The 27,569-nt window shown below is 46.6% G+C and overlaps 1 protein-coding gene across 1 annotated transcript in view; it reads left to right on the top strand.

Moving 5' to 3' along the window:
* KCP (kielin cysteine rich BMP regulator) overlaps nucleotides 1–27,569 on the top strand; it is an 823,409-nt gene that overhangs the window by 479,707 nt on the left and 316,133 nt on the right. The window contains exons 22-25 of the mRNA XM_069629543.1: nucleotides 12,912–12,994; nucleotides 19,717–19,802; nucleotides 24,385–24,475; nucleotides 24,606–24,705. Coding sequence (XP_069485644.1) covers nucleotides 12,912–12,994; nucleotides 19,717–19,802; nucleotides 24,385–24,475; nucleotides 24,606–24,705 — 360 coding nt within the window. The remainder of the gene's footprint in view (nucleotides 1–12,911; nucleotides 12,995–19,716; nucleotides 19,803–24,384; nucleotides 24,476–24,605; nucleotides 24,706–27,569) is intronic.

Here is a 27,569-nt window from a genome sequence, read left to right as displayed (position 1 = left end):
AAAAGCGCTATATAATTAACAAATCATTAGCTGTGTCCAGCCAAAATATGACCACGTGATTAGATATAGAATTTAGCATTGAGTCCTTATCTCGCTGCTTTGTTGTATCTTAACATTGGCATACTGTTCGGTAGTACGAATTCCAGGAAATGAGGACTATCATTATACATCAAAAGACAATTCTGCTATCGAACCTCAAAACACAATAACATGTATATTTGCTTTACTGTTTAGTTGGTTAGGTTTTGGTATCTTAAAAAATAAAATACATATAGAAGAGATCAAATGGCCAGACCTTAGAGAAATAATGAAAGGCATATTGCGTGACTTATCGCTCTGTTTTATATGAACATCCCCTTCTGCAACATGTTTTAAGAAGTGAACCAGCTGTACAGTGGCTGAGAATTGGTGTAGAAGTGGTATAGAAATAATTTGTTTTCTAAGGCTGAATTCCTTCTAATTATGATTTACTGAATTCCTACTGCTACCGAAAAGCTTTTTTGATTCAAGTTATCTTGTGCATTTTGACTAGTTGCTATCAATGTTATATTAGTTCTACCTTTGAGGATCTTGCACTGCTGAGGCAATTAACTGTTCCTGGTCTATGTGGCTGGCTTTCCCACTGCTGTGTCAGTGAGGCACATGTTGGGCATGCTCTTTGTGAGAGAAATCTTGTCTACTGAGTCCTATGATGTTCCAGTTATTTGTGAGTGTAGCTTGCACTGCTGTGGTGGGGCCCTTAATTTACCTCTTCAGCGTGGGGGAGGTGGGGCGTGCACTACTCCATCCCAAGCAGTTCTTGCTCTGTACAAGTGGAACGTCTACTGTTGTGACGCACAATATATCTGTTCCATGTGTGGCTATCTTGTATTGTTGAGACTCACAACACCCCTGTTCTAGGTGAGGAAAGCATGGTCTACTGAGATCCATGATATACCTTTTCTATATTGGGAGTGAGTGTGCACTACTGAAGGCTATGTTACACATGTTTTATATGAAAGGAGCTTCTACTACGGAGACACATTCCTGACCGGTACTCTGTGTAGAATGTTCTACCCTTGCTTTACACCTTGCACTGATCCACACCTGTTCTACATGATTAAAGCTTGCATTGGGGTTGCCCTGATTCTCCTTTTCTGTTTGTGTGGGCGAAGCCTGCACGGTTTCTACTCAAGCTGACCTGCTCTGTGTGAGTGAAGAGTTAAAAAGTGTATACTGCTGTTGTACACCTACTTTATATGCACGGGAAACTCAGAATGTTAGTGCTCATCTGTTCTGTCTGTGAGGGGGTCTTTGTGCCACTGAACCATGTGCTTTATAGGTTAATTGTGAGAGAAACCTGCTTTTTTGTCAGAATGCAGAACGTTGCTGCATGGTAATGATTCCCATACAGTTTTAACTATTTGCACACATCGGCTAGATGTCACATACTTTTTACTCTCTTGCAAAAGAGAAAACAAATTTTTACTCTTTTGAAATCACATTTACTCTCAAAGTTTAAAAATAGGAGTAAAATACTCCTACCTCAAAATCTTATCTATAAATAATGCTGATAATGTGCCAGAAGTGGCGACATCCCAGGTGTAGGCGAAGCTAAATGACAATTGTCAGCTGCCTGCCCCACCACACATTTATAGGGCGATAGGATCACATTAGGACCAAAATGGGGTGTTAAAAGACCCTCTTGCTCTGGTAGCTACATATGCTACTAAGAGCAGAACCTCAGAAAAAAGAGCTGTAATGGCTGAGGACATCAGTAGAAGGCCCTCTGTCCAGAAAGGAAAAGATGCAAAATAAAGGAAGTGAGCAGGAAGTTTCAGAGGACCCACAGAATCACGCAGGCAAACCCCCAAAATTGAAATTGTGCTCCATCATAAGAGACCACAGGATTTGGGCTACAGCAAGTCTCCTCTTCTTGGCAGATGGCAGCAGCATCAGAACAGCAATGTCTAGGGCCCAGAGTGAGAATGCACTGTGGGTTTGACCGGGCTGAATGTGATCCAGGCAACAGAATATCCCTCATCAAAAAGTGGATGCAGCCCCTCAAGTCTTGAGAGCACCAGGAAGATGACATTGGTGATGTAGGACTCAGAGCTGGTAAGGACCACCATCTCAAGGGAGGGAGGCACCATGCAAGGCCTCTCCTGTTGAGGAAGAAAGAGTGTGGCCATGCTTTCGATGGCTTGAGCAATGGATGTCCCAGCAGCAGTCTTCCAGTGTCTTTGGCTTCAGAGGTTGACTAAAGGAATGGCTCCACAACCTCTCCTGGTATACAGAATCCTGGGCTGTGGGGGAGGCAGTCCACCTATCAGGGGACCTGCAACATTCAAACTTTGAATGGCTGTCCAATGATGAACAGCCAGCCGAGGTACAATCATGACTTCACACAATGTTTGGGATTTGTATTGGGCCGTCTGCAGCTTAAACCAGGTCCATGCACACAAAGGCTACTTCTCTGGACAGTACCCACAAAGAAGATGTGCATATATGCCAATGTTCTGTCCATGCCTGGGCAGAGGACAGCCAAAAGGACAGTGATGCACAAAGACAGGGCTTACGCAACATCGTCATCCATTTTGAGCCCTGTACTGAACAAAAGGTTATCATGGGGTACAAAACAAAAGGAGCACAGTAGTGCAACCATAAAGTGTCAAATAAAGGTACCACTGCCAACAGTCTGTTTGGAATTCACTAGGTGCAAGAAAAATACCCATGCTGTCAAAATAAATGGAAAATGTGGTTCCCGATGCAGAACTCTACTTAAAGTGCTACAGCATTGATAAAAATGGGTGACTGGAGACTCGGGCTCGTAGCCTTATGGACTCAGCAGTGCCCCCAAAATAAAATTAATTGAATTAAGCAAGGAAGTGAGGTGAAAACAGAACTCACTCCCAGAAAGCTGGGCCGCGTCCAAAACGGGCAGTAGCTATGCTAGAGGTCCCATTGAAGTCAATAGGAAATCTGCAATAAGAAAAATCCATTTGCACACTTTTCAAAAATGCACTAAAGAGGTGTCCCTAAGGAGAGTTACATTATCAGTAAGGCTATGATGGGGACTTACTGAGGGGAAAAGGGATGATGAACCAAGAGGGTAAGAAAACAAGTGTCAGGGAATTTACATAGGCCACAGCTAAGGATTATCGTCCTAACACAGCCTGCATCAGCTTCCAGTTGTTTAATTTTCTCAGTGGATCCTCAAAATAAATCTTGAATCTATGTTTCATTACGTCACACTTCTTATGTTTATTTTCGTCAATGAACTCTCAGGGGCTTAACATTGAACAGTCAACAGTCCACATTTCTCTTTCAGACCCACAATTCCAGCATGCCGCATGTGTCCTTAGATCCACTTTCTTCGTGCTCTCTGGGGCTCTTTCCTCAAGTCCCAGCATGCAGCATTTCTCCATAGGTTTATGTTCTCAAAGGGCTCTGCCCTCAAGTTTAAACATGCAATGTGTCATCTCAAGCTAGCTTTCTCAATGTGCTCTCGGAACTGTTCTTTGCTAAGAACCATGTAACATTGCTTCTTAGTTTCACTTTCTCAATGTGCTCTTGGCAATGAATATTAGCCAGGCTTACACACAGGGAGTCTTGGTTCTATTAAAGGCATGGAGGTGAGCATAATGCTTCTTACCTCTTCAGAAGTTTCAAAATTTTAAACTTGCAAACTGTTATTTTTTTAAAATCTTTTCTAGGAACTACAATCCCCAACAGTCCTTTTCGTCCTGTAGTTCATTTCACTGACTTCCTGTCCTTGGCAGTCTCAAGCCACTTCCTGCCTTCAGATTCAGATTCTTAACGTGCTGTAGCATTTCCTCTCAATTTCCAGGGGTTGGTCCTAGACACCTTTGCCCCATCCTATGTTATTCTACCTGGTTTCTGATCCTCGCTACTTGCATCAGTCCATGAACCTTCTCTCTCTTTGGTTCTACCACTGCACTCTATCCACCTTTACATTTACACTCCCTCCACATGTGTCAGGTCAGGGCACCCTCTGGCATCTGGTGTCACTTCTCTGCCTCTCACTCTTGCATCCAGCTGTGTTCTCCAGTTTTATGGAAGGGGGGTCCCATCTCACCCCTGCTGCTCCCAAGAGGTTAATTGTCTGACATCAAAGGACTCATGCCAACTTGCCTAGCCCTTCCTGACTCCTGACCTCTGCAGCATAGCCTTCTTTAAACTCCCGTGCCAGTTGCTGATAACTACCTCTACCTTGCTCCTCTATATATAGCACATTTCTTTTACTTTTATTTATTGGCAGGAAGTTACGACAGGTACATCATGCATTTCCCAGAGATATACAGGAGCCACCGTATCACATTGACAATTATATCACAAAATTGTTCGAGCAGCACATACGAGAGGGGCAGGGGGAGAGCTGACAGCTCAATAGAGCATGCAGTGTTTACGACTTAGGGTGCGGCAGGCGGGCCCGGCGGGGGTGGGGTGGAGCTCCACTCGACATCGTCCTTGTTATTCAAATAGCTGCAGAACTCAGTCCACACATTTTTGGGGCGGGATGTCATGGGGAGAGAGCCAATGTATTCCTCTACACACGTTTGTGTCTAAGTGAGGGATTTCAGCCACATTTCGAAGGTGGGGGAAAGGGGGGGAACGGCACTTCCAACATTGCAATATAATTTTTTTGCTACTATGGCGCTTACATTCTAAAATGTTGACATTTTTTTGCTTCATCCCCAGACCATATTCTGAACAACAAAGCAAGTGGGTCAAGGTCCACTGGGGACCCAATTATCTCTGAGAGCGCTTTCGTCACTTCCATCCAAAACACACCCAGCGCATTACAGGACCAAAACATATGTACATGATCAGCCTTTTCAGATTTGCATTTCGGGCATGTGTGAGTCGGGGTATGTGTGAATTTCGCTACTTTGTGTGGTGTATAATAAAGTCTGTTGAGGAGTTTATATAGTATGCACCGGAATCTAGCGTTAAGGGAAACGTTGCGCGTGTGTGCACACATTTTGTTCCACATCCCATCAGTAATTTCCAGTTCCAGCTCCCTAGCCCATTCCTCCTGTGGTTTGAGGGATGCAGCCTCTGATTTCCCCAGCCGCATTCTATACAGAGAGGATATTATGCCCCTGCTGCCAGCAGAGTTTGCTATGTATTGGATCTCAAGTGAGTCTGGGGGCTCATCTGGATAGGAGGGCCACATTTCACGGACTGACGCTCTTAGTCTGAAGTATTGTAACAGCTCTAGCGCCGAGCCAGAATGCTCAGGGCGCCACGTCTGAGGGGTGATGAATTTACCATCTGGGTATAGATCCGTTAGTGCGCTATAGCCCAGGTCCTCCCAGTGTCGTAGGATATGTCTATTGTGTGTGGGGGAGAGACCCGGGAATTGCCAGATGGGGAGCCACTTATAGTATGGGCGATGCTCTGGTTGCGAGTGCAATATGCTGTTCCACGCCCTGATCGTGGTAGCCACAGGAACCACCGGGGCGTCCGTTTGAAACGTGCGATGTAGTATCAAGGTCATGATGTTGGTTCCCTCTCCCACCAGTTTCTCTAGTTTAACGTGTAGGGGTGGATTCAAGTGTGCGTACCAGTGTGTGGCATGTTGGGCCTGAGCCGCGATCCAATACAGTGTTAGGTCTGGGGCTGTGAAGCCCCCTTTTTCGTAGGGTAGGGTCATATGTTGCCACTTCTTGAGGACAGCCCCGGAGTGCCAGAGGAATTGGGCAAATGCCGAGTGGAGCCTCTTGAAATATTGCTTCCTGGGCCATACTGGTACATTGGTAAAGATATAGAGGAGCTTGGGGACCGCTATCATTTTTATTAGGGATAGTCTGCCCGCAAGAGACAGTGGGAGGTTGCACCATCAAAGCATTTTGGATTCTATGAGCTGTGCGTTGTCACATAGTTATCTGCCAGCAGGGAGGGTTTGGTTTGTGATACTTGAACCCCGAGGTACTTAATGCAACCCGGGGACCAGCGTAGTGGAAATTGACATGACGGTTGTCGGGTTGCCACAGTGAGCGGAAATATTTCCGATTTGGAATAGTTAATAGTGAAGCCCGAGTACGTGCCTATCTTGGTTATGTCGCGGATGATCGGGTCGAAGTGTATGGATGGGTTTCTGATGTATAGGAGTACATCATCCGCGTATAATGAGATGATTTCCGGCGTGTCATGTAGGCGAATGCCCTTGCGGGAGTGCTGATCCCTGACGTAGTCCGCCGTGGGTTATAAGATAGGGGAGAAAAGACAGCCCTGACGGGTGCCCCTATGTAGCGCAAAGGGGGAGGATGTCAGGGAATTTATCAGGACCTTGGCCATTGGTCCTGTATATAGCAGTTTTATGTAGGAGATCATATTTGGTCCCACTCACATTTTCTCCAGCACGGCCCACATGTATTGCCAGGAGACCATGTCAAATGCCTTCTGAGCGTCTAGTGTGACTGCCACTGCATCAGCCATCGGGTCAATTTTGGACATCACATTGAAAAGTCGGCGTATGTTAAGTGCAGTTGAGCAGCCAGGGACAAATCCGCTTTGGTCCGCGTGGACCAGATGGGGCATGATTGAAAGGAACCTGTTCGCTATTATTTTAGCAAAGATTTTCATGTCCGTATTTATAAGCGATAAGGGCCCATAGGAGCCGCATTCGTCTGGGGGTTTTCCTGGCTTGGGAAGGACGGTTATCAGGGCTTCCCTTAAGGAGCGAGGCCAGAGTGATTCAGCCCAGAACCCATGCAGTATGGGAGCCAAGATAGCAACGTGTTCCTGGTAGAACTCTGATGTGAGTCCATCGGGGCCCGGGGCCTTGTTCTTTGGGAGATCTGAAATTACCTGGACTATCTCCTCCAAGGTGAACGGGGCATCGAGTTGTTCTTTGGTGCTTTGGGAGATGAGGGTCATAGGGATATGTTCAAGCAGGTCGTCCAGGTCATGGGCCGTGTGTTCTTGCTGGGGGCCATACAAATTGGCGTAAGTCTGCGAAGGTGTCGATTATGGCCTGGTCGGACCAGTGTCGTGTGCCTTGTCCATCTACAATGCTATCAATTTGGATCCTACCTCCCTCCGCATGTACCAATCTGGCCAGGGTTCTTCTAGGGCTGTCTCCCTCACCATACCTTTGCGAAGCGACGGGTTGTGCATAGTATCGCATCTTGCTAAGGGCGTGAGATTCATATAGTTCTAGTTCAGCTCTGATCTTTGCCAGGGTTGCCGGGACAGGCGTGGAGGCATGTTCTTGTTCTAGTGTTTTAAGCTTGGTTTCAGAATTGTGTAGTGCTTGTCGTATGGCTTTTAGCACCCCCACCTCCCTTGAGATGCACATCCCTCTAATGTATACTTTAAATGCCTCCCAGCGGGTCTCCTCAGGTGTATCTTGTCTGTTGTTGTTCTCGAAAAAAGTGTTTATATCCGATAGGATCTCAGCTTTAAAGACAATGTCAGACAGGGCTTCAGATTTAAAGCGCCAGGCAGGGCGGGTGGCCGGGCCAGGCCCCAGTTGGATCTGCATCATCACCGGGAGTGATCTGAGAGCGTGCGTGCTAGAATCTTGACATCTGCTACCCTACCCACCTGGCAACCCGACACCAGAAACATATCTATTCTTGAAGAGCTATCATGTACGGATGAGTAAAAAGTATAATCTCTCCCTTGGAGGTGGAGTGTCCTCCACACGTCGTGTAGATTTAGAGACCTCCTATGTGTATGGAGTCGTTTGGTGGCGCGAGACATGGCTCTGCGGGTAGTGCTTTTTCTATCTTGACCAGTGTCCAGTATGAGGTTCATGTCTCCCCCCATATAATGGGGACTTCCACATACCTCATGAGGATGGTGGTCACTTCGTCTATGAATTCCGGGGAGTCTGTGTTCGGGCCATATGAGTTTACGAGCAAGCATTCCTCATTAGTGCAGTGAAGGACCACGTATCTGCCCTGCGTGTCAATGTGGGACGTGTGGAGTGCAAATGTTACTGATTTGTGGATCAGGGTTAGGACTCCCCTGGATTGAGTGGAGTATTGAGTATAGAATCTGTTAGGGCCCCAGGACTGTGCCAGGTTTGATGTTAGGTGTTTCAGAGCGTGTGTCTCTTGCAGTAGGAGTACCTTGATTCCATGTCTTTGCGCATATGCTGTGATCCTGCGGGTCTTTGTGAAATTAGTTAACCCCTGAACGTTCCACGTCATCATTTTAATAGACATGATAGCAGGTTATGGGACATCCCAATTAAAGGATCTGTCTCTGCTTTCCACCCCATGTGCTGCTGTGGCGTGAACACGCCTCTTTTCTAAACTAGTCACCTCCTTCCTGCTGATTTTTGTATAGCATTCCTCAACTTCGCCACCCCCCCAACCTCACCGCCCGCTTCAAACTAGCAGTGTGATATTTCCCTCCCATGGAGCAAACAACTGCGTGCCATCCCCAACTTGGCGACGCTCGACCAATAGCCCAACAGGGGCTTAAACTTAAACACTCCACCTTAGAAGACATTGCAGCTGCAGTGGGGGCCGCCTCTGCCGTATGACCCACATTTCTTAATACATATTACGATGAAACATCATTAATTTTTGAACGGCTAATAATACTTTAGGTTACAAGAACAAACCTATCCTTAGAAATCGAGATCTATACAGATAATGCCTAGGTCTGGTGCATATCGGTGAGGCTTGGCTGCTGAGGTTCCAACCCAGTGTGTACCGTTATAGTAAAGCAAGTTGGGAATGTTCCCCCTTTCCATTGGTGGTGCTCTTAAGATGACAGTGTTGGGGCCAGGTTGGCTCCTTAATGGTGTAGAGCAGGGGGGAAAGGGTGAACAACTGGGGGGACAGTCAACAGATTGCATACAGCTGGTGGACCCCCATGAGAGTTGAGGGAACATTTGCCTTAGTCGTTGTCTATTGGTTCCTCCGGGGGTTCCGTTAGTGGGATTTGTGCCTCAATGAATTTGATTGCTTCGTCCGGGACTGTGAAGAAGTATAGCTTGTTGCGGTGAGTGAATTTCAGGCGAGCGGGGAAAAGCATTGCATACTCAATTTTCCTATCTCTTAGCATTTTTTTCACACCTCCGAATTGCCGAAACTCCATCTGTACCCCCAACAAGAAGTCAGGGAAGATCCTGAAGATTTGTGAGTTCTCCTTTTTCCCCAGCCAGGCGAAGTATGTGGTCTCTGTCTTTGTAGCTTAGAAGCTTCGCAATTATTGGTCTGGGAAAGTCGCCCGGTTTGGGGCTGGGTGCCAATGCGCAATGCACTCGCTCAACAATGAAGAACGGTGACAGCTCAGGATTGTCTAGGAGGTCTTTGAGTAGTTGTTCAACCGCAAGTTCCATTCAACCCTTTAGTGCAGATTCAGGAACCCCCACTATGCGAATGTTGTTTCTTCGTGACCTCGATTCTAGGTCATTGCACTTAGCTTTGACCTGCTTCATGTCGCTCACGAGCTCCGTGACCGTGTTTTGTAGGGTATAAACACTATCTTCATTTGTTCCGATTCTGTGTTCTGCCTCAGTGATTCTGGCCCCGTGTTGGTCTAGTTTAGACTTTAGCGAGGCGTCATTCGCGTTGATATCATCAAGTTTTTCATGAAAGGCTGCAAAGTTTTTGGCCATGGACTCCATTATTGTTGTTAAATCAGGCTGAGCGGGGTCCGGCAGCATGTCCACATCTTCCTGTCTGGTGGAGGAGGGCCCCTGTTCCGCCCTGGGCGCTGCCTTGGCAAACTTGTCAATAGCCCCGACTTTGTTGGCCCCTCGCGATCTGTTGGACACATTGTGTGATGGGAAGCAGCACCTCACTTGGCCGGTTTGCTGGTGATTGTGGGTCAAGAGTCCCATAGTGGGAGTGGTAGCGTGCCACTGGCTCCGGCGTCCGGGTGGTCTAAGCCTGGCTATACAGGTATTAGCTTCATATGGGGGGGAGAGCACGTCTGTGGCCAGGCAGAGGCAGTGAGGAAGCCGTGGGTGTCGAACAGCGAGGGGGTAGAGTCGTGGTAGGTCCAGCAGATGATTTGTGGTGGCCGCAGGCAGAGTGAGTGGGGCAAAGCTGAGGGGTGCCAGGTGAGCTCCGGTGTGATCAGTGCCACTCTTAATAGCTTTTTGGATGCGCTGGGCTATGTACTGTTAATGGGGTGGGTCTGGGGGAGCCCCTCAGGGTCAAGGCAATGATGTTGAATCACATCTGTGTGCACTGGTGAAGCGGAGTGGCTCCACCCTCCAGTGCCCTGGCTGAGGAACAGTTCTTTTTGAGGAGACTCCCAGAGCTCCAAGGAGCTGTCATTGCAGGCGAGGGGCAGCCGCGTAGATTTCCCTGTTGTTTAATTGTTTTCCACGTTTTACACCCGGCCCGCTGGGCAGGGCAGCGGTTGCGTGGGGCGCAGGAAGGCAGGCTGGGATGTCCACTACTATGGAGGCGCTGCGTCTGTGCCACACGGGCGGTGGGCCCACCGCCGCAGGGGGGCCAGATGGGAAGGCGCGTCCGAGCCCCAGGATGATCCCTTCCCCTTTCGGGAGCACGATCCCTGGCGCAGGCAGATGGAGACCACTGCCACGCCCCGGCAGGACAGCAAGGGAGGGGGGGAGAGGGCAGGACTCCGGGCACCCAACCGATGTCACCGGGGCCTGCGGAGGCTCAGGCAAGGTGGCCGATCAGAGCAGCAGCGCCACCGCACACTCCCCCCCTGGGGGCACCTACCTTCGCCGCCCGCAGTTGGCCGATGCCCGTGGGGGCAGGGGGGCGGATGATACGCCAGGGTCGCGGCTTCACTCTCCAGCTCCTCGTTCCCTCACAACGCCTCCGCACCCTCCAGCACACCCAGGGGGCCCGCCGGCAGCGTCCCCCTCGCAGCAGCAGGCCAGCACAGCCCGGGGACACGGCAGCAGTGCCAACCTCCAACACCACAGGAGGCAAGCCCAGCGGCCTCACACGGGCCGGCCGGCACAGTCGTTTGTATCTTGGCTACGGCTAATCGGATGTCTGCAGTTTTAACACTGTATGCGCCCAGCCGTCACAGGATGCTCAGGAATCCATCTACAGGGGTTTAAATAGCAGGATTCCGCCGTTGGTAGCGGATTGCGGTCAGTGGGCCACGGAGCTCAAAAGCTAGGCAGCCATCTTGCCAGCTGCTCAACAGCGCCCCCCCATATATAGACCATTTCTACCGAATGTGGTGCCTTGTGGAATGTCACCTGACCATGGCCAGGGAAGAAAGACTTCCGATTCTGTGTTCTGCTCTGTGCTGTTAAGGTCACTTGATCCTAGCCATCTTTTCAAATCTAGTCTGCATAGCAGTACACCTGATGGAATTGAGAATTCTTTGAAAGAGGGAACTCAACTAGTGGTCCTGCTGCCCCTTTTACATCTTCTTCCAGGGCTCCCAAGTGTGGCGTGCCATGTGGCTCAGCACTGTCACCACTGCTCTTTCACGCATGCCTCTGTCTACTGGCTTCATTGATTAGGATTTGCCAATGATGTCACGATTCTCTTAAGTATGAGCGGGGAATGAATCAGACCACGCCCAATTTCTAATTAAAAAAAAAAAACTTAATGATCACAGTTATGCCTAAAACTCTTAAATGAAACCCTTCCTTTTGGCTGAATCACTGTTCAGCGAGCATGCCACCTGAGGTGCTACAGGTGGTGGCATTGAAGGCCAGCATGGAAATGGCTGATGCAGAGCCCCTCTTCCATTTCCATGACTGGAAGAGGCTGAGCAGGTAAGTCACAGGAAGAAGCAGAATGCTGCAGGGAACTGGGATGACGAAAAACTCTAGTGAGACAGACAAGTGTAAAAACGTGCCGAAACACACTTGTGTCGACATTTTTTAATTACAGTGTTTAATGTCAATACTGTCATCTTTCAGCTGTTTGAATCAGCGGATTCCGATCATTGGACGGATCCCAGCTACATAGAATGGGAACCCTCTGTTGTTCTCTCTGTACAATATGTTGTGTAATAATTGTCTCCAATGTTTAGCACTGGATGTGCATTAATTCCTGTCCTATTGGTCAGCAAAGCCCAATGGTATGATGATATGTCTTTTGTCCTGTGTACTTAAGAGCACTTCAAATATGTCATGTTAATGAACTCAGTATGAGTAAAGCACCTTTTTACACTTGTCTGTCTCACTAGAGTTTTTCGTCCATTCGGGACGCCCTGATCATTTGAATACCTCGTTATGGATCTGTGTAGTGTACATCGCTCAGCTGATCTTCATCTTCTCCCAGGTCCTCCGTGCCACGGCCAGTGGATGGGTGGCTGCTCCTCTTCGGTTCAGGCAGCTGGCTTGTGGATCTGTCTTGCTCTCTGAAGTCCACTTAAGCTTCAGAAGCAACTGAAGACAGACTCTTCTTCCTGCAATAGTTTTTCTCAACGTGCAGGGTATATGTCTTGCTCTCTCTGTTCCTGCACAGTCTTCAGTTTCTCAGCACAAAGGCGCTTTTGGGCGAATGCTGGACTTTGAAAACACTGAACCTTAGTGTAGCGCATCTGAGGCTTTTTACTGAATTGTACGCTAGTGACGTCACCACCGCTAAAGCTCACCTGTATTGGAAATGAAACAATGTGTGTTGTTAAAAAATGTTTCCGATTTGAAAGATTTCCCTTCTGCTATTGCAGCCCATTTCTCGAGCCACCCAGCACTGTAAAAAAGGCATTGCCCAATTTAATTGCACTGCATTGATCAATCTCTGTTGGTTGAAGGACTAGGTTGCTGGAAGTCGAACCTGGGGCAGGTTGAACACAGAAGTGTAAACAAACACTTGACTTGTTGAGCTATCTTAGCGTGATCATTTCTCTTTCTTGTGGTATCTTGTCTCTAGCAGGTTCCTGAAAGAAGTCTGGACTGGCTTGAGGCAGAAGCCGTGACTCACTCCATCTCTGCACAGCTGGAGTGCCTCCTCGCAGGTTGCTGATGGCCTCTCCTTTGTTTCCTGTAGGTTGCTTTTATCATGGGAAGGAGTACCGGAATAAGCAGACGTTCACCGACAGCCAGGATCCCTGCAGCTTGTGCTCGTGTGATGTAAGTTTGCCCATCCCCGCCAGCCTTTCAAACTGTGCTTTTACCTGGATGAAAAAGGTGGGGGCTTCACTAAAGACACTATGAAAGGGGCGTGGTCTATGCAGTGACGCCTGTGGACTGATTACACAATACAGTGTTTTGATACATTTCACTATATCATTGGCCCTAAACTTGCAGCCCCAGGGGAGACGCACATCGAGTCTTGAGGCGTTAATGTTTACATCCATCTGCCGTTGACCTCAACGACCCACTCCATCTCACCATCCAGGAACCACTTAAAAAAAGAGATCTTTTTAGCTCTTTTAACAAAAACAAATGGTGTTCTAGGGCCAGAAGATATGAGGTTTAACTCCGACTGATACTCTTAAAATGGGTGATCCTGATCAGATTAGGTGTTGTGGGGGGGTTGGGGGAGGGAGGGAGAATGTATGAGAAGTCTTTGTAGGTGGCCTAACAACTGTGTGTTTTTCTGGGATGCTCTTGACAAAATGTGCTAATTGCACAAATGATGTAGCGGTCTGGGAAGCCAACCTAGAGGATCACACAACCAAACTCTTTCTTGGTATTTTGGCCTTTTTTGTGTCGGCTTTAAAATGCAGCAATATGACATGCTCCCCACCCCCCAAGGTGATCCCTTCCCCACCATCTCCCGTTGGTTGTTATGTAAAATGGAGGGTCATCCCCTCAAACTCCTCTTTCCCCACTGCACCACCCCCTTCCCAGCACAACACACACCAAGTCCACACACATCCGTACACGCAAACACTCACACAGACACACACTCAAGCAGACACACACAGACACTCACCTGTCAGCCCCTGTGCGCACTTGTGTGCGGCAGGGGCTGCTAGATCGATTTAGAACGACCGCTCATTCCAAATCGATCTTTTTAGTTTTCTCTCATTTTCACTTAGTACCATTTATTTCGAATGCACTTGCATTAAGATAAAAACATTACAAAATAAAAACTATATCTCCATAAAATAAAAAGAGAGTGAAGTTAAGAAACAATAGTTGTAACCACACACCACACACCACTTTACTATGAACACAGTTTCAAGGCAATACTGTTATAGTATTCTAAAGGGGGAAAATAGTGTTGGGCACACATTACAAGCCTTACAGTATTATAAGGCCACAGCACTCTTCTTAATAAATATAAACACGCCCTATCATGTTACAATGTTCACAGTATCACAGCTGAGTAACACTTACAGGGGCTCATTTTTGATTCCCCCGTAAAAACACAACGGGAACGTATTAGATGTACGCTTTTGTTTAAAAAGAGCGCCGCCGTGTAATTGTCCTCCTTTGGACTGCAAAAGGGGAGTGTAAAAAGGTGGCGCACATGCGTGTACACAGCCCTTTTGCACTCTGCCATTCACATTGAGTAAACGGTGCCTGGCATGCATGCATGGCGGGCTGCGTTTACAATGGATTCCTATGGAGTCTGCTTGCTTTTTACTGGTGTAAAAAGCTGGAGCACTCCATAGTAGGAATCCACAGTGTTTGCGCCAGCATGAAAATACATCCTGTTGCAAATGCGGGGGAAGGGGAATTTTTATGGTGGGGAGGAAGGGGACGGCGGAATCAAAACCTACGATCCTCCTCCCCTTGAAAATGAGGCGGAACATGAATTCAAAGTGTAAATGTCTATGCCTGACTTTTACGTTTTTATATACACGTTCCGCCTGTGGCACAATGAGCTCGCTGGTGTGTTGGGTACTTGTAGGGAGATGTGAAAAGTGACCAATGGCTTGACTGGCTGAACAGAAAAATGGAGACTCGAAAGTGGCTTGAACGTTATCCACATGAAGTTTCCTGCAGAGGAAATGACAGACCGCCAACATGTCTAGGGGAGACCCCGATTTACCCTGGCTGCAGCACCTATGGTAGGGCAAGGATAGCTGCAGGTGGACTTCACATCCAATGCATTTCAATGGGGAAGAGGGAGACTTAAGTACATACAAGCTACCCAGACTTCTAGACTGCAAATTAAACAACTATGGATCTTGAGAATGAGAATCACTGGTCACGGGACAAAAGTAGGTACCCATGAAAGGGGTGAAGGCAGCTCTACTTAGATTCCCACATTGCTGCAGGATCCCACAGCACCAGCTGATGGGAGCAGCAGTTGAATCGACCCTGCACATGGTCAGCAGGCAGCAGGAGTGCAGGGAACATGCTCGCAGAGTTTCCATCCCCAAGGCGGGGGGGGGGCTATCCATGCACAGGTGCAAGCCATTTCAAGGAGACTGCAGGCCAATTGCATGCCCCACGACTCTTACAAGTTCTGGGATGCAAGGAAAGCAAAGCAGGATTCCAGACTTCTTTCGGCCACCAGTCCAACGGTGGGAGGCACCAGGTTCAGGTGTCCACTGTCGAGTGGAAGGCAGAGCTTTGATACGCCGTGGTTGGCTGAGAGAGGGTTGATAGAAAGAGAAGTCCTGCGTCGCCCTTCTGTTCGACATTAAGCAGCGTATACTTGGCTCCAGTGGTTGATATCTCCAATGACTGCAGATCCTCACCTTTTATGCTAAATGTGTGTTGACAGAAACCCTAACCCTCCAGTAGTAAGGACCTGCACCACTTGAACTGGTAGTGGTTGTCAAATAGAGGGCAGACAGCTAGCCTGAATCCACCCAGCAACAAAATGCCAATTGGGCTGAAATGTGGATTATGACCAGACAGCCCTTTTTCCACCAGCCAGTTTAGACAGCGAAAGCACTGACTGTGTTTACTTTGCAGGAATCCTGCAAAAGTGCATTACCTTATAGGGTAATTTCTGACCTCAGATGGAAGGAAGACAGCCAAGTCTCTGGAGGACAGCTCAGGGGCAACGTGCTCGCCTTGGAAGCAAGACAGCGCGGAGCAACACAGGTTTGAACCCCGGGTTCGCGCTTCGAAACATCTTGGTATTAAATAAACCAATTACAATACATGCCAGGATTACCACTGTTAATTACTTTCATGAAGCTGTGCCCACAAAAGATGCCAGCATTGCTACTTGTTAAGGAAGGTTTTGTAAAACCCTCTGTTGAGGGAGCTACACTGACCAAACCTAAAGGGGTTGGGGGGGCTAACACACCTGTCAATAAAGGAGTGCTCAACCATTTTTGAAATGTAAGTAAACATGGACAGAGCGACAAGGCAAAACTCTCTGGTAGGGGGGGCAGCAGGCTGACACAAAGGTACAATCAGCCCACCCACCCATACCTCTTGAAAATACACCACACTGAGAAACTGAAAATATATACTTTTACATAATCTGCAATACTTAAAATACCCAGCATATGTACAAAAACTGTTATGTTTTTGAGCACTCTCCTCACCGCCAATCCTTTATTGAGGTAGATTTTCACAGATAGACACACAACATATAGAGACCGGGAGGGTGGAGGGACTGGGGAAATGGAAACAAGACATTCTAATAAAACAGTGCAAAGTCCCTAGTGCCTGCACGGCACATAATGCATTGCCCTTAAGACACAACCTGCTCTTGCTACATACTGAAGGCCTATTCCTGGTGGTAAGCACACAACACACAAAGGCAAGGGTGGGAACAAATGGGAACCAGACATTTTACCACACAGGAACATGCTCTAAAAATCCTTAAGGCAAGCATCGACACTCCAAATTAATTTGGACTCTCTAGGGCATAGTATTAAACTGGTCCAAATGCACATATCTAAGTAGAAATAGTGACAGGTGTTGGAAAACCTTTAACAACCACTGCCAAATACCTCCAAGAAGTCAGGGTGCATTTTCGAAACAGTTGCCTTCACAATACTTTTCGGGGAACACATTTACAGTCATCAAAGTTCGCTACAGTGTAATCATGCGATCACAATGGACAATGTGCACAGTACAACAAACATCAGTGGTAAGTTGAAAATCTAGTCTTTGGCTAAGAGTGCTCCCTCTAATTAATTTTCTCTGAATGCTGAAATTGTTTGCGTTTGCACACAAATGATTTTCCATGTGTGCAACTTACTAACGAAGTAAGCCACTTTGTGAGCATGTGTAGTTAGTGAGCTATAATCTCGGAAAGAAATGGAATGTAACCGTCCACTGCCATTACAACTCCTTAAAAAGAATCGGTATAAGCAGGGTCACAATGAGGACCTTCTCCACATACATTGGCTACAGATAGTGCTTTGTAGGTGCTTCTAAGATTGCTCATCAACCAAACCAAGACTTTGATTCTCCCACAGTATCTAGTATGTATCAAAACAAAGCATTGTATGCTCAAAATACACAATGCGTTTTTAGTATTTTGTGGATTGGTGATCACTGCTCAGATGCAATTCAGTACATGTGTCGCTTATCATAGCTCATGAGGTCGGCAAACAATTATGACATGAAATATTATTAGCCAGACAGAATATTAACAAACCAAAAAGTCTGTAACAGAAAACATGGCAATAAGAGTTTATGCACCAATTAAGTGATTCAGGGGGATCTATGTGAACATTTTCGAAAACAAAATTTTGAAGCCTAAAATACAGAATTTGTTGTTTTATTTACCCCATTCCACCAAATATACATGCAGGGAAGACCCCTCCGGCCCACGAGACCCGCACATACCCGTCCACCATTTTTATTAACTTAACCCACCCCCACATATGTATGTGGTGAAATGGGGCTCTCGAAATTCGGTATTTTGGGCTTCTCAGTTATGAGCTGAGGTATTTTGGTATGAGCCCATTCATGATATGACCTGCACTACTTCCTATCAACATTGTATTTCCCTGACAACAGAGCAGCGACAACACTTATTCATTTTGGCCCTACAGCTAAGTGGGGAACCAGACACTTTTATTCCCTAAAAACAGGCAAATACTCCCAACAAAAAGCAGGGCGTCAAAATATGCCCAGCTAAAACTAGGAAAGAATGGACACCTAGAAGCCTACTTCCTGTTTCCACCCACAAAGTTACACTGATATTGGTTGTTAATGGAACCAGCCGAGCAGGGTAGAGGAAGTAACTCTAGTCATAGTTCTGCATGATAGTAAACACAACTTTAAGACACAGACTTGCTCATAATTAGCATGAATTACCTTGTTCTAAGAAGTATGGATTTAAAAAAAAAAAGACATATTCTAGAGTTAAATATGTTTCCACTAGCCTATAAAATACTCCTATTATCAATGTGAATTACTTTTTACGGTCCGAAAAATAATTGTACTCCAAATTTAGTAAGTTAATAGGAAATAAAGTATTCTCACTTGAAAATGATGTCTGGGGACATGCTTGTATCCGTTCCAAAGGCAGTGAAATGATGACATGGAATCTGGTCTATATTTATTTTGCCCACCCGTCCTCACCCCAACCTAAACTTAATTTGCTCACCCTTCCTCACCGCAGCCTAAACAAACGAGAGCCTTACTTCGTTCCCCCTGGATTCCCCTTAATGAACATCACGTAGGTTTGCATTGTTAAGAGGTACAACATATTATGTATCACCTTCCACTGTAACTATGAGACCACCTTCTGCAAATCACTGTTGGCAGTTCGAGAAGATGGAGGAGATGTTAAAGCCTCCAAATGAAGAATACATGATTGAAATGAAAAGCCCCAGCAGTCGAGCATGGAAGAGGAACAGAATGTGCAGTGCCCTCGACTGTTACTTGAGGTTGCTGAACCAATCCAATTCATGTAAACAGCACATTGCCATCATTGTATTGCAGAAACATTATCTTGGATTTTGAAAGTAGCCGGGTCAGCCTGTGCTGTATTATAGCTGTCTCAATAGTTCAATGGTCAGCTTTATTGGGAAGGTAATTTTACAGCAATTGCTAATCTTAGAGTGAATCCCACAAGGAATGATTCCCGTGAGTGTGCACTAGACACAACGCCTCACCCATTTGTGGTTTCATAGCTGCACTCTTGCTCCAGGTATAAAAAATAATCTTTATTGCGCGCGCACAGATTTCCATAGGGGCGGCATTTGGGGAAATCGATTAAGAGTAGAATGTACTTCCTGCACTCAAATACATTTCATGGGACAGATCCCCTCTCAGGTTGATTGTGTTAATACTCTGCGCGCGCGCGCCGCTCATAGCCATTCCTGGGCGGAGATATACTTCAACGCTCCTTAGAAATCTATTTGGTTATTTTGCTAGCGATTCTTCTTTAGCCTCCATTCCTTAGGCCACCAACATGGAGTTGCTGTAGCCATATATAGGGAAAACGTGACAGGGATTTGTTCCTGCTTCATGATTTTTTTGTTTGCGGCTGTTGATTTTTGGAGCGGGTTGTAATTGTTTCCAAATAGGTTAGAACAATCTTCATGTCTGGGATTTCTCGCGTTTTTACATACATTTGAAACTCGATTCTACAACAAAGATGCTCTCTGTTAACTGGGACACTCCTTCACCTGTACTCTGTGAGTCCCTCGATATGGAAGCTACTCCCACAACTAAACAATCGTATGTGCCTGACCCATGCCAATAGTCTTTTAGAACTGGGTCTTCAGAATTTCTATAACTGTCACGAGTTGAATTCATCGCATTCGATAGATGTCAGAAGAACAGTCTGGTTTTGGTTAAATGGCTTTGCAATGCCCCGGGCTTCCTTTGTGTGCCTTTTCTCAGACGTTAGAGAGTCAACGCTTGAAATGCATTCTGATCTTGCAGTAGGATGTTGCTACGAAACAAACATCTCAATCTCAATGCCCATGAAATGTCCAGCGTCCTCCAGTTTGCTTTCTCTTCTTCAGAGTGGCTCCGTCATGTGCACCCTGGTGGTGTGCCCTCGAGTGGACTGCAGGAACCCCATGCGGAGGCCAGGAGACTGCTGCCCCAGGTAAGGCTCGCCTCCACGCCTCAACAGATCTCCATCGCCTCTGGTTTCACTGTGAGAATGAGGCCGCGAATCTGAATCTAATGGGGATTACAGTTTGCTGAAATCATATCTTTAAATGAAGAAATGTGACTATTAAAATATATGCTGTATTTTAAGAAATAAATGTTAACAGCACCTCTTACATGTGCAGGGCTCAAGTCGAGGGTACACGCGGGGGGGGGGGACGTAGCCCACCCATTTTATTCAGAGGGGGGACTCAGTCCCCCCTAGTTAAAAGAGAAATATTGGTTGTCCTCTGAATATATGAATTATAGCCGCCCTAAGGGATCAAACCACAGTTATCAGGTTTGTAGGCCGGACACTTCACCACTGCGCTACATTACCTGATTGAAAATAACAAGCAACTAAAGGGGAAATATCCCATTTCGGTACTGCAAGTCCCAGGGAAACCATTGGTACTGGTTCTTGGAGTTTAAAACATGGACACCTTTTAACATTTTCAAAAAAACTATTAGACGAAAATATCCGCTCTTGGTTTTGTATTTGTGTTGATTTTATGCCATTCGTCCTGTTCAATTTGGGTGGTTATGCAAAGCCACTTAAATAAAATGTGCATATTTCGCCTTGATATGCACATTTCTGGCGACGTGACATCCCATTGCGTTTGCTGATGATTCCCCCCACTTACATTTTTAGGACTTGACCCCTGTAACAAGTGTGATGGTTTTGTGTGACCATGTAGACTTGTATATCCCCCATTTTAAGAATTGTGGACACTTATCTCTGATTCAGGAAAGGAGCCATTACTTTGCAGAGATAACTTGTTATTCGTTAGAGACAATCTGTCATGCCATGGTGTCGAATAGACACAGACTAAGTTCTATGTTGTCTTTGTATCTTATAATAAGGAGTGATGGATTCTTTTTTTTCTCTCTCGTAATACATATTAGCACCCTGTGGGGTGTGGGGGTGGCAGTGGGAGGGAGTGGTAGCCTCCCAGCCAATCAGGAGGCTCTGAATGGGGTCTTTACTTCATGGTAAAGACCTCTCTCTCAGCCTCTTCAGAAACGGGAGGCCGCCATCTTCCCCGCTGGGATTCCAGTAAGTGCGCACCCACGCTTCCTTTCCCCTCCATGCCCAAAAGACATTTCACATCCCCCTTTACCTTGTGCTCCTTTTTACATAGCGTGTGCATATCCGTCATGACTATGGCCACCATGGAAAGGGAGGAGGGACTGCGTGCAGTTTCCTTCTCCCTAATCCATGGTGGCCATCTTGGTTTGTAGATTTGTATTCAATTTGAGAAACCGCAGTTTCTCACCTTGAAAAAAAAGCATTTAGCATCCCTGTATAACATGCAGGGAGGCTGAAAGAAATAAGCTATCTAACTGGCTTGGATTTACCTGGCCCGGTAAAGACCCTACCCGTCAGGGTTTATTGATTAATTATAACCCTTGGAATGTTGAAAGAGTGCTCTCATTGGACAATATGTCAGTGGTACTAACCAGTACAGAACGGAGCACAAATTGCTCAGAAGCCTACATTCCAAGGCTACCAGAAGTATGGTGCATACTTAAAGCCAGTTTGCTGAAATTAACCCAGGCGGATATGTAATAACAACTTCAATGTATGTACTTATGCTACTTACTCTAAAAGCAAAGGGAGTATTATTTGCTTTATAGACCCCACACTTAGGCTGTTGTGGGTGTTATGGTCCTCCTTTAAATCTCATTCAAACCTATTACTCCAATTGTCCTTTAATTCTATCTCAGAGCACATAATTTCTAGTATGGCCATCAGACCTGCACTCACAGAGGGCAATAATTAAGCAATAAGCCCCAAGCAAGGGGCGGGCATTACCACTTCAGTTAATGCCCCAGGGCCCATAGTTACATAGTTAACAAAGGCCCCTGGGCATTACTTGAAGTGGTAATGCCCCCCCTGCAAGGGGCTTATTGCTATTAGTACCCCGGCCCATAACACTGGGGTACTAAAAGCATTTGTTTTTCCAGTTTTCGGAAACAGAAAAAAAAATTAACAAAATGGCCGCTGGGGAAGGGAAAAGGAAGTCCATTTTCCCTTTCCATGGCGCCCATTGAAAGCAACAGGAAACAAAGTAAACAAAAAAATGGCCACCATGGAAAGGACAGAAGGGACTATTTGTAGTCCCTTCTTCCTTTCCATGGCGGCCTGTCGCAAATCGGGAGCGGACGTGCTGGAGACAGAAGTGTTTCCAGTGTGTCGACTCCCGATGAAGAGCAAGGGAAGTCTGTGGAGGGGTTGGGGAGCATGCACTTACCTCAGACCTCGGCGGGGGAAGAGGGTGGCCTCCAGCCTTGAGGAGGCTCAGAGTGGGGGGATTATTGTTGGTAATTCCTCTGTTACTAGCCTCCTCATTGGCTGAGAGGCCGACACACACCCCTCGCCGGGTACTCATTTGTATTAGCACCTAGGGCAGTGACACAACCAATCAGGTTGCTTGGATCGTGGGCTGAATCTATGGATCCAAGTCTGCTTTCCATGCAACCTGATGGCTGTTTCTCCCGCCCCGCCATCTTCCCCCAGCCTCCCATACCTTCAAATGTTCCATCCCTCTCAGACCCACTTACCTGATGCTGCTGCCGCTCCGTTACCGCCATGGAAATGGAAGAGGGGCTCAATATGTGGCCCTGACCTCCTGATCCATGGTGGCCATCTTTAGTAAGTATTTTGGTTCAATAAACGGTACGTCACATGGCGTCCCATCCATTGAATCAAAACACTTTCCTCTTAGCACCCCGGGTTTCCAGATTACAAACGTGGATGCTAATAGCAATAATACCTGATCCGGCCTGCCGGTTTGGGTATTATTGATAAATTAGCTCCTGGGTAAGAACATTGGAATCCTGACAGCCAATCAGGGTCTAGACTTCCAGGGAATATGAACTGGTGTGGCCAAGGATCCTGATACCTGTTAGGATTCCAACAGTTGTCCTGCCACAAAATGCTCCACCACTCGCTCCCCAACATGTACCTTATCCCATCGCAACCTATTCTCTCCCACTGCTCTTTCCTCCCTTCGGTGCTCCGGGGCATCTGCCGTCCCTCTGGCTCACCCACGACTCCATCCTTGTGGCCAAGGGAGTGAAGTCTGATATTCATATCCATGGTATGGAAGTGGAGCCACAGGGGAGCCTGGGAGAAGTTGGATGCACCAGGGTTTTGTGATGAACGCCTAACAACCGGCCTGGGTTCTAATTGCCTTATTGCTCACAGCTGCAGACAATATGTCCTCTTATTTGTCCCTGAGCCCTCCTTGTGCACTCTTACTTTGCTCAGGCCCATAAGTCAAACTTCCAGAAACATAAGAAGCTTTATTCTCCACAGCTTCGAACAATAATATTTAAGTATGTCCTCTGACACAACTGTATAATGTTTCTCCTTTGTCTTCCCTAGTTTTAAGCAGAATGTTTTACCTTATTTGGGTGGAATATTCTAATACCAATAATGCCTCCGTACGTGGGCCATTATCTTGTAATAATGCCCTTTGGCCCTCTATAAATGCCCATCCTTTTCTCAGAACTTTAACTTGGGCTGAAGGCCTTTTCCGCCTATGTCCTTCAGAATTCAGCTTTATTGCTTAAATAATGGGGTTATCTGTCCTATGTGTCTCTGGTAACAAACAGAGGTGGAGCGGTCCATTTCTGATAATGAGGACGATGTTGGGGTTGTCCATCATATGTGTGTCTGGTGATATACAGTGATGGGTCTGAGCATCCTGTATCTCTGCCAGTACAAGAGATGCGGCTGTCCATGGTGTGCACTGTTGAAAATAGCAAGAAATGGGTTGTTGTGACTTGCTTAGCACAGAAGCGTAAAGCTACGCTTGGTATGTGTGTCACACAATACACAGAAACAGAGCTGTGTGCACCGTCATGCACCTGTGAGGAATGTGAGAACAACTCCCAGCTGTAGAGTGTTGGGATTGAATGTCGTCTGGGTCTGGTAACAGACAGTGATGGATTTGTGTTCTGTTTTTCATATAGTGGCAGACATGATATGATATGATAGGTTAGTTATAATGCGCTTAACACCCAGAGGTTTCTAAGCGCGAACCCGGTGATCGAACCGGTTGTGCGCTGTGTTGTCTTGCTGCCAAGGCGAGCACCTTGCCCCTGATCTATCCTCCCATTAGCAGGATAGAGCTGTCCATTGCATATGCTTTTGGTAATACACAGTGTTGTACCTGTCCATGTTATGTGTCTCTGGAAATATGCAGTGATGGGGTCTGTGCATGGTACGCCTCTGGTAGTACTGGTAGTACAAGGGAGAACGTTTTCCATGTTGAGCACTGCTGGAAAAAACTGTGATAGATCTGTCCGTCCCATGTGTCTCCCCTCACACAGAGGCGCACAGCTGTCCATGGTAGGTGTGCCTGGTAATAGACAGTGATGGGCTTGTCTGTGGTGTGCATCTCTGATAATAGACAGCGATTGTTCTGTCCATGGCATGTCACTCTATGGCAATGTTTGGGATAGAGCGGCCCATGCTACGCGTAATTGGAGATACCCAGCAATGAAGCTATGCTCTCTGTTTCTTGCAGATGTGAAGAATGTGAGTATGACTCTGAGGTCTACAGTGCTGGGGCTGTGTTCATCTCCCCGCGAGATCCCTGCCTGAACTGCCGTTGCATGGTAAGTACACATCAGATGTCACCTGGAGGTTACCTGAAGGTATCCTCGTTGTAGTGACCAGGAATTCACTCTTGTTCTTTGTCCCTGGACTTGTATTTCCTTTGCTCCAACTTTTTTTTATTCTTTACAGGCTGGTGAGGTTTCTTGTGACCGCATGGATCGCAGCTGCTCTCCTGCGCAATGCAGTCACCCGGGCAAGGTCAAGGGCCAGTGTTGCCCGTCTTGTGAAAGTAAGTCCTCGGAAGTATTATAATATGAAAGGAATGTGGTACTTGAGTAGGACCTTCTGTTCCCTGATCTGGGACAGATGGGTTATCATCATCCCTTGGCACAGAACACACCCTGGACGTTGCCGACCAGGAACCCAATGCTGCACTCCTCAAGGGATAATATCCCAGATCAAATATCTCAACTGAAATGGGGGGGAACCGTTACTCCAATGAGTCAGTCATCCATAATAGTTGAGGCAGTAAAGTTGTAATTTTGTGGCGAGCACTATACGCATCTGCTCATAAATTAATCATAATTTCATAGTCATTAAAGTATAATCATCTTTCAATATTTCTGTCTGCCTGCTGGAGTAAAGAGAGGAAATCAACCAAACTGACTCAAGACAGGTTAAACAGAGAACGCCAGTGTTTATATATAAAAGACTCTCTGTATTGCACTGTTAACTCTACAGTAAAGATTGTCACAAGACAGTGATTCAAAAACAACAATGATACAATTTGAGCTGTAGAGATGTTCGGGCACCAAACATCACCTAGGAGTGCTTTTTTATGTTGAAAACTCCAAAAAGTTATTACCAATGATGTAATTGTGATATAACTTTATACATTCTTTTTATTGACCGCGTTTGGTTTACCCAAGCATCTCTACAGCTCAAATTGTATCATTGTTGTTTCTTTGCTGTCTATACACTGCACTGTAGAATTAACGTTGTTGCGTTCTCTGTTTAACCTGTCTTGATATTATCCCATGAGGAGTGCAGCATTGGGTTCCTGGTCGGCAACGTCCAGGGTGTGTTCTGTGCCTTTGTATTCTGGATCCCGAGTGGCCTCGAGATCTTCCCAGCTGCACCTGAAGTTTACCCTTCTCAACTAGACATATCAGTTTATCATCCTGTATACCAGTACTACTTTCTATTGAATACGTACCTGTAACATCCAGTAGTGCCTCCCACCCCCGGATCTTTCTACTTATCATCATCCCTTCACAGGAAGTAGGCCACCTCCTGATACTAAATGGACATACCTGTATCAGAAGAGGACGTGCTCACCTCCACTCTCGTACCACCGAATATTGATGCGTGCCTCATTTCTTTTCAAAGTAATCCTCAAACCCTTCGGCCAGCTTAAGCATGGCTAGCTGCGTTTTTGCCAGTTTATTTATTTATTATATGCATCTTGCTACAGTTCACCACAAACCTGCAATGAACCACAATGGTGCGAATGCATTTTTATTTGTATTTATTAGACATGTTAAGAGGATCCGTACGTGGGGTAGGACTTGGAAAAGCCAATGTAGGGCAACTCATTCAGAGTCAGACATAACAAATCTTCTTAGGTAGCAAGGATTAGGAGTCGAGCCAAACTAAAATGTACAAATAAAGTAAGAGGTCAACAGACAGGTAATTAAATATAAGCTAGATTGTGTATCTATTATTAGCATACGAGTCTAGGGCGCAGCCAATCAGGTTCCTTGGTTCGCGGGCTGATACTCCCTCCCGATCTCAGCCCCCGTTCCATGGAACCCGATGATTGCTTCCCCTGCCCTGCTCCACCATCTTCTCCACACTCACCCACCTTTTCCCCTTCTTTTTTTGTATTTAATCCCAACCTTTCCCTAGCCCCACTTACCTGATTGTGGTGGTGGCACGGCTATGCCACCACCCACTGCCGGAGCTTCTTCCCCGCATCTCGGTTTTCCAGCCGCTATGGAAGAGGGTCTCTGTAATGGAGCCCTGCATCCCACAACCATGGGGGCCATCTTGGCAAAGTTGTTTCATTCAATGAACAGGATATCACGCACGCCCCGTTCTTTAAATGAAAACACTTTTTTTAACACCGCAAGTTACCGCGTTGGGTACCCGGGGTGCTAATAGCATTAGTAACCCGTTCCATGGGCTATACTGGTGGGTAACATCCTGGCTTTTACCCCACAGTACAGCCCACGGAACAGGTTACTAACGCTAAACACTATAGGCAGGCTTAAAGTAATCAAAGGTAGGCAAAAGTAGCAAGATACATATTTAGAACTCCACAGTTAGGCAACTCACTATAGGTTGCACACTACCTTAGAAATGCGCACAAGTAAAACTCAGTTATAAAATGCTAAAAGTAGGGAAGAAGTTGTTAGGACAAAATACATACACCTATAAGGCTGCTCAGACCACCAATAGGCTACTCTTCAGCAGCCCAACCCCTTTTTAGAGAGGGTCTCAGAGTCTGTAGGACTTCCACAAAGGTCTGATGGAATTCCAGGTGAGTAGCACTAGGGGAGGACACTCACATAGACAATCAAGGGCAAAGAAGTAACAGGTTCAGAGCCAAAGCAGTAGGTAAAAAGGTGATTAAAGAGGCACCTCTGGAGTCCAACCGGATGAGGCCCAGAAGTACTGACCCAGAGTCCACCACCCTGCGACAGCTTGGTATAGCAAGCTAAGCAGAACTTTGCAACAAATCCATACCCAATGGGAAAGGGGCTGTTGAAGAGATATAAGTGATTGCATTCCCCTGAACCCCCAGAAAGGTAGAAACTGCCTTAGGCAATGGTACGTCTCTGGAGAAGACTTGTATCACCATTGTTTTCTGGATGCAAAGTCGTTGTTTCACAGGTTCAAAGAAGATCACTGATGGCTGCCTTTCTGTTCCTCTGGAGACCTTGGATGGTTGAGGGGACAGCCTGGATCGGACCCACAATGAAGCAGAGACCCTCATGGACAACATGACTGATACATGTCTTGCATTGACCAGGGCAGGATCAGGAGGCGCTCAGCAGCTTGGCGGTCAGACTTAAGGCTTTCGCTCGACAGGCTCCTCATCTGGTGATGGTCAGCACAGCCATTTATTTCCATAGCATCGTAGAGAGCCTT

This window comes from Ambystoma mexicanum, chromosome 12 (assembly GCF_040938575.1).
Source record: "Ambystoma mexicanum isolate Mex_15411 chromosome 12, UKY_AmexF1_1, whole genome shotgun sequence".
Classification (NCBI taxonomy): domain Eukaryota; kingdom Metazoa; phylum Chordata; class Amphibia; order Caudata; family Ambystomatidae; genus Ambystoma; species Ambystoma mexicanum.
Note: the sequence above shows the minus strand (reverse complement) of the source record. Positions and strands in the feature narration are given on the sequence as shown.